The sequence below is a fragment of the Larimichthys crocea genome, chromosome X (genome assembly GCF_000972845.2).
Source record: "Larimichthys crocea isolate SSNF chromosome X, L_crocea_2.0, whole genome shotgun sequence".
Lineage (NCBI taxonomy): Eukaryota > Metazoa > Chordata > Actinopteri > Sciaenidae > Larimichthys > Larimichthys crocea.
In genome coordinates, this window is record NC_040020.1 from 33958390 (window position 1) to 33977284 (window position 18895).

Consider the following 18895-nt stretch of genomic DNA (forward strand, 5'->3'; position numbering starts at 1 on the left):
ACTTATATTACTGTACACTACAGAACACCGGACATCGGCAGACAATAGGATTTGAGGATTTAGCAGAATCTTTTAAATGTAGTTTTTCCAGACTATATTCACAATGTTCATATGGATAACTGTCTAAAGCAAAGTTATTTTGAATTTTAATATTTTAAGTAGTGAGAGGACTGGCCACCACGAGTTTGATAATCAGACTGAATTGTCATTTAATTTCACTGCACTGATTATATTTGAATCACTGAACAAGTCTGCGACGTGGGCGGTGATTCAGAGGTCTGGGCCAAACTAACTGTATATCACTCAACCCTCATCCTTATGTGATCGCACATGGTTTTACATCAGCTGAAAAACTGAATGAATAAGGACGGAAGTTAGTCAGAGACACAAATGCAGTAACACATGCACAGAGATGTAAATTTAAAAAAAGATGTCATCAACACTGGGTATAAGTGAGTACTTGTCACAGTTGAGTTGGCTCTGCCACATTGCTGGGTATCTGCTTTCTGTGGGAGTGTTTATGTTAGCAATACCAAAGTAACTTCAGACAGACCACTGCTGTCAAATACTGCAGGGTTTCACCATCACACACACACATACACTCTTCTTGGCAAAGAGAAAAGAATTCACCGCTTTGAATGAACTTACCTTATCAATACAGAGGGAAGTTTAAATCTACCAAAGCTACCAACTGAGAAATGTTTAAGAATATTCATGTGCTATGCAATGTGATATGTAAATGAGACAAAGACAGAATGTGTGCTTTTCTGATAAACACCAAGTATAAATGTGCAGTATAATGGTTCAAATCTAAATCTGACGCTTCCTCCATGTTCTTCTACCAGGTCCTAGTCCCTTCTGTTTTTACCTCATATTCCTCACTCGTGTCAAAAGTGAATCACTGGCAGCTGAAATAAAGAAATAAAGCTTCTCTCTACCATGCACACTGTAACATAGTCAGCCTGATAAACACATTGAATTGAGGCGCCTCCTGGCGGCTGTTTGTAGTCACTGCAGGGAATCGTTAACAAAAAGCTATTAAAAAACAAACAGAAAACAACAGCATTTAATGTTATTGTTAACAAGGTTTTATGTTTGTTTTTTTGTGTTCACTCATATGTTATTTAATCATGCTCCTGATTCATACAGTGCCGTTATGTGTACACAAATTAGTCTGCAATATTTTATTCTGAAGGTGGAGTTCTCCAATCCAGAGCTGTGTGTTGGGAGGATGAGAGCTGGTGCTGTTTGTTTGTGTTCAGCCCATATTTCCCTGTATTTTTTGCAGCTATCCAACCAACAAGTATTGTTTCAGTGGATGAGATTTCATCTGTACTGTCTTTGTAGCCTTACAAAGGAAACAGAGGACTGCTGATTTTTTTTGTTTGTTTACTCAAAAGAAATCACTCAAAAGAATGACAATTAAAAACAGACCTAAAAGAACAAGGAAAAGATTACATTTTTGAAGGAAATGCCCATGTGGTATGCAGCCGTGTTGAGGTAAAACTAGTAAACGTGCAGAGGGCTGAAAAGGCCACGGTGGCATTAAAATCAAGCTTACATGAACAGGAAGCTACAATTAAATTAAAAAGTTTTGAGGACAAAACCGTGGCTGTGTTCAGTCAATTCAGTCTCAGTATTGTATTGAGAAATGTTTAAATAAAACTTGTTTTTTATAATGAATGTAGTATAGTACAACCGAGAGAAAAAAAACGACAACACAGTACACAATAGTGCAGTACGGTACAGTGACTAAACAAGGTTGAATCACTGCTAAATAAGGCACTACAAGAGCATCCATCTTTCTATTTTATTGTCCCATTGAAAATATGTGCCCTGACATGATAACAACCTGCACTTGGTTTAATTGTAAAAACACAGCAGAAAACACAGAAGACAAAAGAATGGAAGCAATTACTGTATCACTGAAAGAGTACAGTCACTACCAGTGTCTTTCTGTGAAGAATAAATAATGTACAGTCTTGAAAACAGAGAGAAACAAGAAAACAATCATTTTCAGATTTTCATTATCATGAAGAGTTATAGAGGAAATTAACCATTCTGATTTATTTCTGTTATCGTTTTTCGGGGGTTTGTTCTTCTGCAGACATTCATCATGTTTTCAGCTAAACTGTATTTTGAAATACTCACTTGTATTGTTGTGCATTGACCTACCTAAACACCAGAAGGGTGTCATATAGGACAATGTGTACCGGAGAGTTGTTATGCAATCGTAGAAGACTTTCATTTGAGTATACTTTTCTGTCATTTACAACTTATCTGAACTGTCTCAATGTAGTAAAAGCCATCCGTTTGGTACATGCAGGTAAAAACAAGCACTAAGAAGTATTTGCATGACGCATCTCTGCTCGGTACATTTTCTACTCTTGTTCTCTTTCTCTCTGCTTGGGCTCCCGACCTCACAGCAGTGGGTATTATTTCAAGAAACCCTCTGGCTGATCCTGCTGCTGCTGCCATCTGTCTCCTCTGTTCCCCTCTTCTCCATCTCACTGCCTCCTCCAGCGATTCTTGGGTTTCTCCTCACACTCGGGGCCTTCACAGGTGCCAGGGAGTGGTGGCGGAGGTGAAGGTGCGGCCTTCGCCGGGGCAGGCTTGTCTGAAGCCCTGCTGACACTGCTGAGCAGAGTCGGGAGGTCATGCGAGATGGCCTTTTCTATCTTCTCTAGCAGACACCCTCCGGTCCAGCTGCAGTGGTATGAGAGCTGCTTAAAGTTGGAAACTGGGTTCACGCCGAAGAAATCCTGATAGGCCTCCTTGTTGGGCAGGTCAAACTTGCTAACATTGGTTTTGGCCAGAATGGATTTGAAGATATAGTACTTGTCTGGGTCATTGACAATATCTTGGAACACCTCGTAGGGGTCGCTAAACCAGCCCAGCTTGTCATAGTAGGTCTGGAGGTAGCGGTCCACAAGCAGGGCGTGGATGCGCACGCGGATGCCATGCTGACGGATGAATGCAATTTTGTTCTCTATCTGATTCTCAATCACCTGCATCAGAGAAGAGAGAGAGGAATTATAAGAGATGGAAGGAGAGTGAAAAGATACACAGACAAAAGGGAAAGAATTATAGAGAGGATTTGCACACTGCACTGAAAGGGTTAGGGTTAGTACCCTCTTCACATTAAGTGCTACTTAGACAAAGACAAATCACAGAGTAGATGTGTACTCCAATGTTTCTGTGAGTTTTACCCACAATTAGACATCTCAAATTTACATTTCTCTATAAATAAAGTCAAGGAATCATAGTGTCGACAAAAATGAGTCAAGAACCTGGTTGAGGTCCTCCAGCAGAGAGATCTCCTCTTTCATGAAGAGCTGTCGGCTGGTGTCCACAGCGTAGTCCTGAGGCCAGAAGGAGCTGACATACACCCGAGGAGGCTCTGTGGCGTTGATCAGGGGCGCCATGCTCCAGAAAAGAGCTCCGTAGACCCTCATCAGGTCCTGGTTGGAAAGACTATCGGCCTTATTGAGGATGAGGCGAATTTGGGACTCGCGGCCCTTCATCTGCTTGAAGAGCATCTCCAGCTCCCCACCTACATCCAGCTTGGTGGGGTCGAACACCAGGAAGATCAGATCAGCTCGATCAATGAACCACTGGCACACTTCATTGTAGGGATAACCTGAGGGAGTAGTTACAATACATGAGATCAATTTGAGTCTTTTAATGGATAATCTTAGTGTCACAGATGCTTAATCAGAAACTTTCTGATAGATGACATGAAACAAAAGAAAATATTTCCATTAGTAATGTCACCTCTCTCCTGCTGCTTGCGGTTTTCAATGATGCCGGGGGTGTCGACGAAGGTGACCCTCTCCAGCAGCTTGTGGGGCATCTCAATGCCCACCAGCCTCTCCAGGAAACCTTGGCCGAACTTCTCCAGAGGGGAGAAGGACCGAGAGCTGTCCGCTGCCATAACAATGCCTTCTATGGACCGATACTTCTCACCGTGCATTATGACTGTGTACTCTGAGGTGGTGGGTTCAGCACCTGACGGACAGATGATGAAGAGGGTTACAGTTTTGCATTGATTAGCTTATTTGGTTTAGCTGATTTGTCAGTTGTTTGGTTTACTTGCTGTTGCTTGTTTTGTCTCAGGGGCTGCAGACCTCTTGGGAGCTTAATCAGCAGCATGGGACACACCTGGGCGCAGTGTCCCATGGAAATAGGGCACCACATTTTTTTTTTTTTTTTTTTTGGTTTCTTTTGCTTTTGGTTTGCTTTCTCCTTCCAAAACACTTTACAGATTCATCCATTTGTTTGATTATTTTGTTGCAAATTGTGTTTGATTACTAAATTATATCCTCATATTAGCAGTCCATCAAACCCTTAAAGCAACCGTGTTGCTTTTAAGGAGACTTTATCTTATTTTAAACGCCCTGGTTCAATTTAACATACTAAACAAGCACAATGTTGGCTATCTTTAGATAGGTATCGCAGTGTAACTAACATGGCTGTATTGACTCATCTACGCTGATTTTTTTTCCCTCACCATGAGACATTTTTATTGTTTCCTATGTGTGGCCCCTTTCTTTCAGTCATTTCACCTGTTGATAATGTCTTTAAAGTAACTGAATCATGAAATTATGCTCTTTATACTTGTACTCCACTCTCCTACATTTATGACAGCCACAGTTACTAGTTAATTTGCAGGTTCATATAATTTACAGAAAATATAATCAAGTAATGGTACCATACCACCCAGCAGTATAAAGTAATTTGAATTTGGCTCACTTACCATTAAAGTCATGCTTACGCATGAATACATTCATAATTATAACTCAATGATATATGCTGTGTTTATCTGTAATGCAAAAGTACTTACTTTTGTTACTTTAATACTTTTGCTGTTTTATTAAAGTACAATTTGAAAGTCAGGACTTTTATTTTAAGTGGATTATTTCGACACTGTGGTGTTGCTACTTTTGCTTTAGTAAACCTTCTTCCACCACTAATGACAAGTGAAATTATGAGTAACTGATACATAAATATAATTATGAACGCCTGTGTGTGTTTTAAGCTTTTTTCTGTCCTATCAGTGATGAGCTGTGTCACAAACAATCAGATTTTATCAGTGCTAACCTGTGTATAGTCCCTGTGAGGTGCCGTGCAGACCCAGCAGGTAGTTGATCATGGACGACTTGCCAACGCTCCATGGTCCCAGGAACAAAACCATGGGCTTAGAGGTGATCTCACCATCTGCACAGTTTGTGACAAAGACAGACATAAGAAGGGAAGGTCATTTAGCTTTGCTTCATGTTGACACTTTGAATAAAAGGTCCCTAATTCAATATACTTGATAGCCGACAGACATATAGTGTTCATCTTTTGAACAAGCTGAGCTGAACTGAGCTGTAAAGATGTCACTGCATCTGTTGCCATGTTTTGATCTCAAAATCCATCTCACTCTACCTCAACAGCGACTTGCCAGAATACTATAAACTGTACTTGAATATTCATGGTCCTCAGAGAAGGGGCCACTAAAAGCTTTGTGAGCAGTACATTTCCCCTGACTGACACACTATGCATCCTGACATCCTGATGTCTTTCCATTCTGCACCACAAGGTGTCCCAGTGTCACATGGCACAGCCTGAAGTCTCCATCCTGCTCCATAGTACATAAATAATATTGCTTGCCCTCAAGCGCAATGGAACAAAGTTTGTAGGGAGTCTGGCCCACACAGTGTTCCCTTTAATTTTCAGCAGACAGAGTCCTTATTGTGCTTCCCTGTGTGCCTGGTTTGAATAATGTCACATCCTGGCCCTATTTCTTGCTAATTATGACTTTGTTTGTACTTTTCTATTTCTATGCAACTCCAGTTTATTAAGACATGTAGTACAACGTACTGTATGGTGTGCTGGACTGATAAAGCAGTTGACAGCTGTGAGGTTTACATAATTGGAAAATGAAAATAGTAAATGGATATCAGCTTACCCACACTATATTTAGAGCACTTATTTAACTTGTAGCCAGAGTGGTGATGTCTCATTAAATTCACAACAAAATGTCACAAAAAGGATTTGAAATACAAGTTATTAGTAATCATTTTGATTTCCAGTTTGACGTTGCAGTGACTGACCTGAACCACAGACCAATCAATAAATAGACATTGAACCGTTACAAATGTGGGCCTGAAGCATGATGAGTTGTGATATTTTCATGTAAAAACAAACTACTGTTTATGCGCCTGTGTATGCTGTATCCAGGTGTAATCTCCATCAGGAAGCTGATTTACCCGTGACTTCATGCTGCCTGAGCTCATTGTACTTAAAGGCTTGCTCCACTGGCCTGATGGCATTGTGGTAGATGTCCAACAGCTTCTTCATAGCAGCTAGAGAGAGAGGGAGAAAGAGAGAGTCATAATTGGGATGTAATGGCGAGATGACATTTTGGACAAGAGTATTATTAATGTTCTAACTACTATTACTGATTACAACAAATGCTTTGGCAGTACGTGATGAATCGCCCACATAAGGTTTATTGAATCGAGGCAAGGTGATTACGAGACTGGCTGTGCTGCGGCACTTTGGGCTCGCAGAAATGAACCAATCTGGTTTAAGAGAACAGAGGCGCTTTCATGCCGAGGACAGAGTTACACTTTTGCTCTGATTAATCACCCACTTCAAGACATGTCTGCACGCTCACACACGTACACACATGCATACGTGCACGCATACAGTACACACTCACACATAACAGCCCCAGGTCCTAGACATCATGAAGCAATTTTCAGAATAGTTTCAGCTGAAAAGCCCCCCAAAAAATGTCTCAAACTTCCTTTCATTCACATGCAAACACATCTGTTTTTCTTTTCCATTGACAAAGTAGCTGTAAACATTCCGCTGCGTTTTCATTTCAGTACAGAACCCGAGGCATTTCTGCACCAGAGGTCTGAAAGACATTTGAAACGGTGGGCAGCACAGCAATGTTATCATTGAACATTTAAGTTTTGATCAGTAGGATGTGGTTTTCACTGGCTATGTGCATGTATGAGTGTGAGTGGGTCTATATATACTGTATGTGTGATGGAGGAACTGAGGCTTGCCCTTTACACACTTTATATCCATTCATTTCATTTAAGGGAGAGAAATTCCCAACCTTATATTCCCTTATATTGTCAATAATTTGAAGTGACTTGTTCCTTACCTGAGAACTCTTCTAAGCGCTCAGCAGAAGCCAATCGCAGCGTGTCCTCAATGTGGGAGCGGTCTCTCAGTGCTGGGCCTGCTGGCACATCTTCCTTACGATCTGATTGGAGGATCAGACTGTGAGTTAACTGTTAAGGTCAAAACCCTTGATATGCATTTACCTGTGACTGCAGGAAACCAGCAGAGGTGGAATGTAACTAAGTACAAAGTATAAAAAAGTACAAATTCCGGGTATGTGTACTTTACAAATACTTTACAAAGGCAAATATTATATTTTTGAATGCACTACTACTACATAACTTTTAGCTGTAATTGTGCAAACAGTGTAAATACTTCTTCCACATGGAAAGTGGTAGTGCTTAGTCGAACAAAGAAGGCCTGGAAAACAATTCTGCAGTTTTCAATTCTGACGATCTGTGAAGTGATCTGCATTGTCATTTCCACTAAAACTGTCAAACACAATTAGTAATAACTCAGGTTTCCTGAGTTGTGAGTGATCAGAACATCTGAGCTGAGTACAGGGCCTGTATGACCTGTACTACAGGCTAAACCGTTATATCATGCTGTTGTCCATCCATCTGTCTATTCCTTTCCTCTGCTATTTTGGTTTGTTTATTTCTGTACCAGAGGTTGTTGCTAATTCCCCTTCAGCTACACACAGTGTCATATTCTGGGGGTCCGACATGCTCGAGAGAGAAAGAGAAGAAGATAGAGACCCTTGCTGTCATCTCAAGACCCATCCAAATGAAACAAAGAAGAAAGAAAGAATCCTTTTTTTAAATAGAATTTTATATCGAGCTTTATATTATGGTTTGTAAATGATGTATAGGTCTGTCATTAGCCATATGTAGACTGTCAACTTTTGTGTTGTGAAAATTCTCTTTAGTCAGGTGGTGAATATCCAACTGTGAATGAGTTATTAGTTAATCAATTTTGGTCCAGATGCCCAGCACCTAATTTCCAGACATGGTGGAAAAGTTTATTAGAGGTGAATAAAAGTGCTCAATATGCTAGAGACAAGATGAGGATAAATACAAGCCACAGGGGGTTTGCACAAGGTGGCAACCCAAAGCCTCATTAATGATGTTTTAAAATAATAATAAATTAATTTGCTTTATTGTTATTAATGATTAATAAAGCCATTTATTACAATGTAGAAACAACTGATAAAGTATGTCTTTTTAGAGCGTAGTTACAAACTGACTAACAACAAAGATTTACAAGTAGATTTTCTCTTTCTGTCCTTTCCTGTAATGAGAGACATTATCTTTAACCTCCAGTGACCCTCCTACCAGTGGAATGAATGAAGTAACAATGTGGGATCAGAGTGAGGGGTGGGAAACTCTTTTTAAGACTCAGCCATCATCTTTTATAGCAGGTGTCAACACCCAGACACCAGATAATGGCATGCTTCCCTAATTACACAAGAGCTGACTGGATGGGGACAGATTGACTGTTATACGATCCCTCCTGCTCCTACTTATCTCCTCCTGGACTGTATGACAGCATGAAAGACGTCAGCCTCTGGTGTCAGTGAAAAGATTTATGCTGCCTCCTGCTACAGCTTTACTTTGAGACGACAGGAGATTAATTCACACAGACATACTCGGAATCCAAGATGGTGTCATCTTTCTGTACCTTTGCTTTGAGACTGTGTGGGCTCCTCCACAGTCACCTCCTCCACCGTCGCTTCCTCGACAGCTGCCTCTTCCACCACAGGAGCCTCCACCACTGTGATTTCTGGTTCCTCTTCCACGGTCACATCCTCTACAGGTTCTGCTGTAACCTCCTCCACAACATGCTCTGGCTCCACTTCAGGAATCACCTCTGGTTCTGCAACAACTTCAGGCTCTGGTTCTACAACCACCTCCGGCTCTGATTCAGGTTCAGGAATTACCTCTGGTTCTGCAACAACTTCAGGCTCTGGTTCTTCAACCACCTCCAGCTCTGGTTCAGGTTCAGGAACCACCTCCGGCTCTGGTTCAGGAATCACCTCTGGTTCTGCAACGACTTCGATCTCTGGTTCTGTAACGACTTCGATCTCTGGTTCTGTAACGACTTCGATCTCTGGTTCTGCAACGACTTCGATCTCTGGTTCTGCAACGACTTCGATCTCTGGTTCTGCAACGACTTTGATCTCTGGTTCTGCTTCGGGCTCTGAATTCACCTCTGGTTCGGCCTCAGGTTCTGCTGTCACTTCTGGCTCTGTTTCCTCAGGTTCAGAGATTCGAGGAAGTTCAGCTGGTTCTGCTTCTGGTTCAGATTCAGCCACTGCAGTCTCCTCTTCAGCAATGGTAGCTTCCTCCTCCTCAGCCTCATGCATGAAAGTGTCCACAGTTTCCTCCTCAGCCTGTAGTTCCTCCTGCGTGTCTTCATCTTTTTGTTCCTCAACTGTTTCTTCAGCTTCAGGAGCAGGTTCTTCCTCTTCTGCGACTTCTTCCTGAGGTTTTGTCACTTCCTCTTCCTCGTGGGATAACTCCTCCGCCTCTTCCTCAACCTCAACTGCCTCCTCTTCCTCCTCTTCAGATGATGAAACCTCCTCAGCTTCTTCCTCCTCCTCTTCCTCCTCCTCCTCCTCCTCCTCCTCCTCCTCCTCACTTTGATCCTCCACCGACTCAGCCTCCCCTACAGACTCTGCAGCAGCCTCCTCCGCCTCTTCCTCAACCTCTTCCTGGGAAGCTGCCTCCTCCATTGCTTCTTCTCCATTATTTGTTATCTCCTCAGTGTAAGCATCCTCCTCCTCTTCCTCGTGCTCTGAGGTGGGAGATGGCTCTTCTTCAGTCTCTAAAGCTGAGGGGGGTTTGCTGCAGGGCTGGCACATGGCCCTCTCTGGGGCCGGCGTGTCGTTGGAGGAGCTCTGGCTGGCATGCTCCTCTGTTGTGTCACATCTACAGGAGAAGAGGTCTCCCTCTGGCTGGAGCTGCAGACGAACCAGAGGCTCCTCATCATGGACGGAGGACTCTGCCAGGAGATCTAAGACGAGAGGAGGAAATACGTCATATATAAGATCATAATTAATTAACTAGCTCAAAAGTGTCTTAATACAAGCTCTACTATACTCTGTGTTGTAGTCGTAGCTTGGTGGAAAAACTACAAAAGCGTCATCATTTTTAAAGGAAATGAAGAGAAATAAACTCTAATTCACTTCTTGGCAAAACATGTGCGCAATGATAGAGACTGCACCTTTTAACTAACAATGTCAGAGAAAAAGACATTAGCCCTTGCGGTACCACAAAAATCTGACAATGCATTTTTTATTTTGCAACTGTGTCTGTGTCAAATATCAGTGACATCTTTGAGGTTTTTGGTGAAAATGACTAAGCTACTATGAACTTATTAACAGCCTCACAACTAATTAATAAAAGGCAAAAAAACAAAAAAATGTGATTCATTCACAAAACCATCAAAATCCATAAACAACAGGTAACTATTTAATAAACTGTTACAGCCTCAATTCCCATCAAGAATGAGACACTATAACAACATTTATGCATACTGGGTTACAACTAGCTGTGAAAGATCATTTTGCAGGATTTATATGTTGATTGACAGTAATGTAATATGGATCATTTGGTTTGTGTGCAAGTCTCACTTACTGATAGGGTTAAAGTAAGGATGTTGTTCAGCTCAGAGGAAGTATTTTAATCTTAATAAGCACAGCAGCGATTTGGCAAACTGCAAGACCTATGACCTATATTGACTGAAATGTTTTCCACAAAACAAACTGAACATTGAATGCAGACCAGTGAGACAGTGTAAACTAGCAGGACATCTGCAGCACAGTCACTTTGTTTGTTACGTCAGGGGCTTGACTAGTGCTCAGTCACTGTACAAGAACAGAGAATATCAGATGTTCAGCAACTTCCAGACATAAGACTCAGATTTCAGCTCCTTGAATGGTGAAACTTAAGCGTGGACTATTTGAGGCGGACGTGCAGTAGACAGTTGTGTGGAGAATCTAAAAGAAGACAGCTGAGTGGCTGAATAGACACGGTGAAGAATTAAGTATTTGTTGTCATAATGAAATATGATAATGAATTACTACTGTCATGTTTTGAACTAATTTGTTGGAATTTCCAAAAAAAATGTCATCAAAAAGGAGCCATTTCTGCATTTTTACTGCATAAATGGTGCAATGTATTTGTCATTGTCAGTCTGTCACATGTCTGCACTGCTTTCATGCAGAACATATCTGTGCATTTAGTACCAGGGCTGATACTTTTATGCAATACCCCTGTATACACTCTCAATCTTCAATTTTCATATATTTTGAATAGTGTAGTATATCCTGTTTAGTGTGTTTGCATCTCTTCTTACAGTGATAGCTCTCCAAGTTTTGTATACACTTGACACAACCCTTTTACATTTAGTGTTAACACACACACAAGACAGTACACCTATACATTTATTCCGTTGCATTTTATTTATATCACTCCAGTTTTACTTAAAATTTGATTGTGTTTTATTTATTTAGTTTATTTTTATCCTCTATGTCTAGTGCTGTTACCACAGATACAGCTCTTAGTGCTGAGCTGACCTGGTTTTCTCATCCAACACATTTCATGACTCTGTGTTAACCTACATATGACAAATAAAACTGATTTGTTAGTGCAAGGTGTTCATATTTTTCAGGTGATTACTTGGTATCATGTTCATCGACATAAAGTTTCATCACAAACAAAGCCAAAGATGGTTTCATTCTTTCTCCCAAGTTAACACATTTACAAGCTGCTCCCACATACAGTCCAGATCACATCCAGTTTAACAGACATCACCATCCCTCTGCATCATACAGTAAGTTACTATAGCTTCAAAACACTCACAGCTAAAACTGTGGACTCCCTCTCTATTACATAACATTTAAATGTATTGATATGTAATAGATACTCTTCACAACCAGAGTAGCAGAGCACAAAGAGTACAAGGCCATGACCTCTATTTAATTAGAACTGCCTGTCAGGTCTTTAGACTGAGGAACGCATAGTGGTACACAGTGTGATATGAGGCAGCAATATGCGCGTCCACGGTTCCTGTTACAAGATGGACTCAGTGTGTCAGATAAAGACTAATAGCTCCAGGCAGCTGTCACAGGTTTCACACGTTTGTAAGACTTCTGGATCAATGCCCATTATGAGCAAATAGACTACTGCTAATGCTAAGGAAGAACACGTGATATTAGCTTTAGACACTCTTACACTATTAAACCTATAGCTGCCAACACAATACTGACATGTAATCACCTTGTAAGTTGATATAGTAAACTCAATTATTCTTATTTACACATCCAGCAGTTATTAAGCAACTTTACAATTTATTTAGGGTTCATGTTTCTGTTCAGTATTCACTACTATTCTCTTTTCGTTTCTCTGTTTTGGTCTCCACCAACTCCTGAGGGAAATTTCTGGCTCTTTAGCTACTAAAAGTGGCGAAATACAACACTATGAGAGGAGTGAGAGTGAACAAACAAGTAAAGTTGCAGCTGGACAGCTAAACAATGTGCTCCATAAACCTGGATACATCTGCAAAGCACAGTTTGTACACACTCACAAGGTCCTGAGCTGAGGTCTAATCAGGCAACATAAGCGAAAGCATGGACTATAGTAAATCAGACTGTTTAATTAATTAAACAGACGTGAGTCAGCAATAACAAAGAAGTATCACGTATTGGTTTTCTAGCGAAGAAAAAACTGGTTAAATTAATAAAATAAACAATGGCTCATTTCCATTGAGTTGTTCCAGCTCTAATGTCCTGGTATCGTGCATACTGCTGTATTGTTGTAGTTGAAGATGCAACACTGATTTCTTTTTCTCATCTATGATGGATTTCTGTTTCCTGTGTCATGATAGTCTGGTTCGAGACCTCTGAATCACACGTCTCTGATTAGTTCAGCAAAGTAAAACCAAATTGTAATTTATTGTAATTATCAGGTAGTATCATGACAGATCCAGGCAGGAACACGTCCACTACACTACACGAAAATCTGAAACTTCATGCAGCACCAATAAACTCATTGATTCTGCTCTAATAATATGCTTACATGAGATGACAAATGCTTTTGTCGATGGAAGTTGCACAAACAGTAGTATGGCTAAAGCCTTGAAGCTGAAGCTCCATGAAACCAAGATGTTTCTGAGTCAAGATACATTCATATTTAGGCTGCGGAAGACTCTGCTGTGCTTGTCTGGGCATCGTACATGATACTAGCAGGACTCCATGTATTTTCCCTTTTCTACACCATCCTCCATGATAGCCCCTAGCCCTATATAAAGCCCTGAATCACACATCAAACTATTTTGTTCTCAGGATGTTTCTTGTCACCTCTTTTATCTGGAAGCTTTGTTAGCTTTTCGCCTCCTGAGGGGATTGTCTGCATTAGTGATCAGAATACGTCAAGCTAATATTCCTCAAACATCCACACTGTGTCCAAACTGTGAAGATTTATAAACAGGGTTTGTTCCATAAAGTTTTTCTGCATTATGATGATAGTTCTTGGCTTTTACCAAAAGTGACAGTTGTCTTATCTGATTTCAAGTCTAAGCAAAGGCCAAGAATCTGCTCATGGCAGGTCACTGTTTACTGTAATATGAATTAAGTCAAACCATCCAAGTGAAACCAATAAACTTCCAGTGCTTGGCCAGGCCATCACTGGTCACAATAATAATGCAATATAATTGTCTTAAGAGTCAAAGCCCCAAATCAAAATCACATGTAAGAGCAAGAATAAAATCCAGCACACAAATCACTTCCACAGAGATTTGTGGTGTAGAGGTCTCCTGATCTTTATCAAGCCAGATTTGTTCTTTTAAGATGTATTTGGACAGATTTGAGGAAATAGTGAGTTTTAAGAATATTCAGTGTGTACTCGCTGGCAGAGGTTGCGGTATTAGCCTGTCCGCCAATGGCATTCATGAGGAGGGAGCTCGGAAACACTGTTGTGATCGAGGTTTGGACGTTGTCCAAAGACATAGTGCTACCACATCGTCTGCGTTGTAACATGTACAGCAGCAGCAGCAGCCAAGATCCTGGGGAAGATTGGTTTCCAAAGTTGCATAAAAAGGTCAATCCCTGATGACCATTTATGTATTTATGTTATATTAAATAAGGTAAACATTAAAGGTGCGATTTTGTTCTTTATTTTGATCCGTTAATGTATCGTTTATTTATTCAGGAGGCGGATATTTGTGCACCTTGAAGTGATAAGCTCAGTGCTACAGTAAGTGTTAAAAGAGCCTAAGACTTAGAAATGATAAATAAATTAACCACAAGGCCTGTGCAATCACACAAGCTGAATTTAGTCTGCTGGCTTTTGTCCACACTGCATGCCTCGAGATAGTTGTGAAGATAAAGTGGAGAGATCATTTTCTGCTGTGCTGGAGGCCAGTGATGGCGAAATTGAATTAAAGTTAACATAGTTAGGAAGATGAGAAAGACGTGACAGTGGGGGAGGAAAATATGAGACAAAATACAAGTGAAAGTAAAATAGTGGGATCTCTGAGACGTATTTTGTTAAGGTTAACATTATAAAGAGGGAAAGTTTTACCAGACAAATGCACAAAACAATACATTACTGAATTAGTTCTTGTTTCCCAAGTATTTTTTCTGTTTTCAATCATGATAGCAACGTGGCTCTAGGCATGGCATTGTGGGTCTGTTGGTTGGCCAGTCTATCACTTTGGTCCAGACTGAAATATCTCAACAACCACTGGATATGTTGCTGTGAAATTTTGTACAGACGTTCAAATGAGGACAAATCCTGATCATTTTAGTGATCCTCTGGCTTTCCTTTAGCTCCACCATGAGGTTGACATTCATGGTTTTGAGTAAAATATCTCAACATCTACTGGAGGGACTGCCACAAAATTTGGTTGAGATGTTCGTGTCCCTGCCAGGGTGAATTGTAGTAACTTTGATCATCAATTAACTTTTTCATTTAGTGGAATCAGGTCAAATATTTTGTTTGTCCAAAACACTATGTTTCTGCAAAACTGATATTTCGACTCAGCAACTTTGTTAGATGTTAATTATCACGCGTTAGCATGCTAACATGCTAAACTAAGATGATGAAGATGGCAAACATTAAACCTGCTAATCACATGTTAACAGTATCATTAGGATACTGATGTTCACATCACAGAGCCACTAGCATGGCTATAGACTCTGCCATGCTTAGATGTTAATGTTTTTCCCATGATCCTGCAAGTGTGGTCCTCGCTCATGGACACCAGATGGACACCACCTATCTGCCTGGAGTCAAAGCATCAAACTACTGTGATCTACTACAGAGCAAACCACTGAACAAGGCGGAGGTGAGGCGAAAGCAATGGGGATAGTGATTTATTTACCAAAACTCAAGAGATACAGGTAGATACTTGATTTGAATTATGTTACATAGGTAATTTGAGGGTTTTTTATCTATCTTATCTAGCTGTCCATGCTGTGAGTAATTAATACAGAAATTATAATTTTTGTGTAAATTATTCGTTTCAGTCAGTTTTCTTCTAGCAGGGATACTTCAGTACAATCAAGACACGTTGAGACATCTGTGAGCCATATATTGTGATATTTCTTCCTTTTAAAGCAGCACTAACTTATTTTTTTTGGCCACTTGGGGTCAGTGAAACAAGCCGCAAACATAACTTTGACATATTATCACCATATAAAGTTTATATGGAGAATGTCGTAAACAGTTTTACACATCCAGCCGTCAGGAAGCACTTTCTTTCCACTTGATGAATGTACGTATAATATTGACTCCTCTTTATGCTCTGTTTTGGTCTTAAACAACTGATAAACCAGTGAGTCACCAACTTTTTCATGTTGCTGTTTGATCCTGGGCATACAGCATACAGTTATTTTTTGCCTGCTGTGACTAGGTTGATGAGAGCCAACCAAAACAGTAAAGTTCCAGGCTTTAAAACGAAAACAACAAACTAAAAGACCCATAGAGATGCATAGTAGCTGTGGTATAAATCTACACTTTCACTTTATGTATGGTTATTTAACAATGTAAAAATATTGATTAGTACAGCTTTAAAATTAGCTTTTTTGTATTATTTATTTACAATGTCACAGTTATAATTTTTGCCTCAAGCGTGGATAAAATATCCATTTAACAAAGTATCAAAGTATAGTAAAAAAAAAAAAAAAAAAACAGCACCTTGTTGATCAGGAGTTATTTGTGTAGTGCATTGATCTTTTTTGTCTGTTTCTACCACCATCAAAGTCTAGTGTAACGTGCCTTTCTGCTGGTTCTTCACGGCGCTGCTGCTGCAGTGAAGTCCGGGCAGAGCACAGTTTCATGGGGATAGAGTGGGACAGGTGCCTGTGTGCTGGATGGTACATCTTTGAGACAGAAATAGTCCCACAATGAGTCAGAGGGTGAAAAGAAGGAGGGATAATTCCACTCCTATTTTCAGGAAGTGTGGCGCTCCTCTCCTCACTGCGATTGTCATGGAGCTTGCCTGCAATTCTGCTTCACTATTGCTCACATTCCCTGCAACAGTCTGTGGCTGTGCGTGACTCAGTATCTCTTTAAAGACCAAGAACAATAAATGCGTCAGCACTTGTACTGATGACATGCACCCTGCTTACTGTGTAACTCGAGCATAATAGCCTCAATGAATGATGAGTTCTTCCTATTTTTAGACGTCTGTGCCTAAAACAAAAGTGCAAAGGAACACAATCGTGCAGCCAGCAGTGGTTTTGGCATTTCTGACTCGTTTGAAAAATAATCAGCATCTGTCTCAGCATCCATACTAATTAATTTAACGCTATTTAGCCCAAGGTTAGTGTTGTGCTTTATTATTTCTTTCCACGGCTTTACTTATCACTGCCTTTGCTGCAGCACCAGCTTTTTGCAGACGCGTTCTTTGTCTCTCGTTAATAAACTTGTGACTTGTGACTTGTGTGAAGTGGTGGGAAGGCGTGACCACTTCAGTTCTGTCAATACTTCTATGACTTTTTCCATTTCTCTTGACTTTCAATCCTATTTGATCATCTGCTTATGTAACTTTAAACAGTCCAGCTTTTTGGCTACTGAACTCTGGTCCTACATGCCCTCTGCTATGATCCCTCACATGCCTGTTTTAGCTGGGACATCCCCTTGACATGGACCCTGCTGACTGAAATGACAGATTAGCAGCTCTGCAGAGTGATGAGGCTTTTTTGTGACATTTAATGCTGCACTGATTTCAGCTATAGACAGAGTGCTCATGTATGACTTTAGTGTTGTCTTGTCATTTCAAGAATGTATATCTAAGTATTTGTATGCGTATACAGTATGTACATTATGTAGTGTGTATGTGTGTGTGTGTGTTTCCGAGAGTCTTAAAGAGATTTGTAACAGTGCATGGCATTAGTGACCACAGTATCTGGTGACTTTGTCTGACTGACGACTGACGCCTGACACCTGACTACAGCAACTTGTAGAGGCCAAAATGAACCAGTGCAAGGGCAGACAAGGGTATTCTCTGCCTCAACTTTAACAAAGCATGACAAGTCACTTAACAGTCTCTGAAAACGAGCAGAGTGACAACAGTGACGTATGAACCTCTGTAATTTATACATCTATCACTAGTGCCATCGTTGTAATTTCTGATTTGCCCATTTTAAAGATGTACTCATTCATTTGACGCATCAAGTGCCAAATCCTGATTTAAGCACCGACTGGTAGAGTTACACACATGCGTGCAACTGCTGTGAACAGATAGTCAACCCAAAATAGATCCAGAGGGAAAACGAATAATTTCAGCCAGCTCTTTTTTTGCGTTGGCTGCAGCAGCGACTGTGACTCTTTGTAGTGAGTCCAAGTCACTCAGTCAGTGCCGTCATTGTGTCGCTCTCCAGGGCGGAGAGAATAAGCAGCAGACAGGACAGTTTCCATCAGCTGGTGTTCAGCCCTGACTTTTTTTTCTCATAAAGCACTGCACCATGATAACATACGGTACACCTTTCCTTTGCCAAATCAACAAGTTTATCTATGCTGTGGTGTGTGTAGGTGTGTAAATGATTTGAATCCAATTCTTGCTACATGGGGCCATGGAATAAGGAAAGAGGTCATGGAGGCTTTATGAAATAAAACTGGCAGGAAGCAAACTCATTGCTTCCTTAAGCAACACATTTAGCTGCGTATTTATAGACATTAAATCAAATAATTAAACTAAAATTATGGATGTTTTAAAGCGTTTCCTCGTTAATGACCAATATTGTCCACAGTCAAGTCTCAGCAAGACATACAATGCTCTCATATGTTCAAACACACAAACCAAATACATATTTGACTGCGGTGGATCAGCATTTCCATTTCACACAGCACACTAGCTTAAATGAAATGCATTCAACAAGTACTAAAACCCTGAAATATTTCACACAAACCCCACAAGCCTCCTCCATACCTGCAGCAGACAGGGCCAGCAGAGACAGCAGGCAGCACACAGACAGTAGAGACTTCATTTTGGCTGCCAGGGGCCTTCCCCTCATCTTCCCCGGCTATATATACTGCTCTGGCTGAAGGTCAGAGGGCATTGTAAGTGGAGGTGGCACCCAGCAACTGCGCCCATATCAGCCATTGCGGGTCTGAGCAGCTGCCTGGACGGATCAGGAAAAACTAGCTGATCATGTTGTAGTCTTATAGTTTTATCACCAACTATATAAAACTGTTGAGTTTAAGAGATTTTAACAAGCTCATCTTTGCAACTTTTAACTTCTAAATTATTGATACCATACAGC

General features: G+C 40.7%; 1 protein-coding gene across 2 annotated transcripts; it reads right to left on the bottom strand.

The window, feature by feature from the left end:
• Positions 1-1796: 1796 nt before the first annotated feature.
• Positions 1797-18665, bottom strand: LOC104925376 (sarcalumenin). Of its 2 annotated transcripts, XM_019263982.2 has the most exons (9): positions 18562-18665; positions 9065-10140; positions 8806-8992; positions 7166-7267; positions 6255-6350; positions 5101-5217; positions 3775-4008; positions 3291-3640; positions 1797-3008 (listed from the first exon to the last, which is right to left on the bottom strand). In XM_019263982.2, the coding sequence occupies exons 1-9, from the start codon at positions 18644-18646 to the stop codon at positions 2508-2510; spliced, it is 2748 nt and encodes a 915-aa protein (XP_019119527.2). In that variant the 5' UTR covers positions 18647-18665; the 3' UTR covers positions 1797-2507. The 2 variants fall into 2 exon arrangements, with proteins under 2 accessions (XP_019119527.2, XP_010737284.3); XM_010738982.3 differs by having other exon boundaries at positions 8806-10140.
• Between the last annotated feature and the right edge of the window lie 230 nt (positions 18666-18895).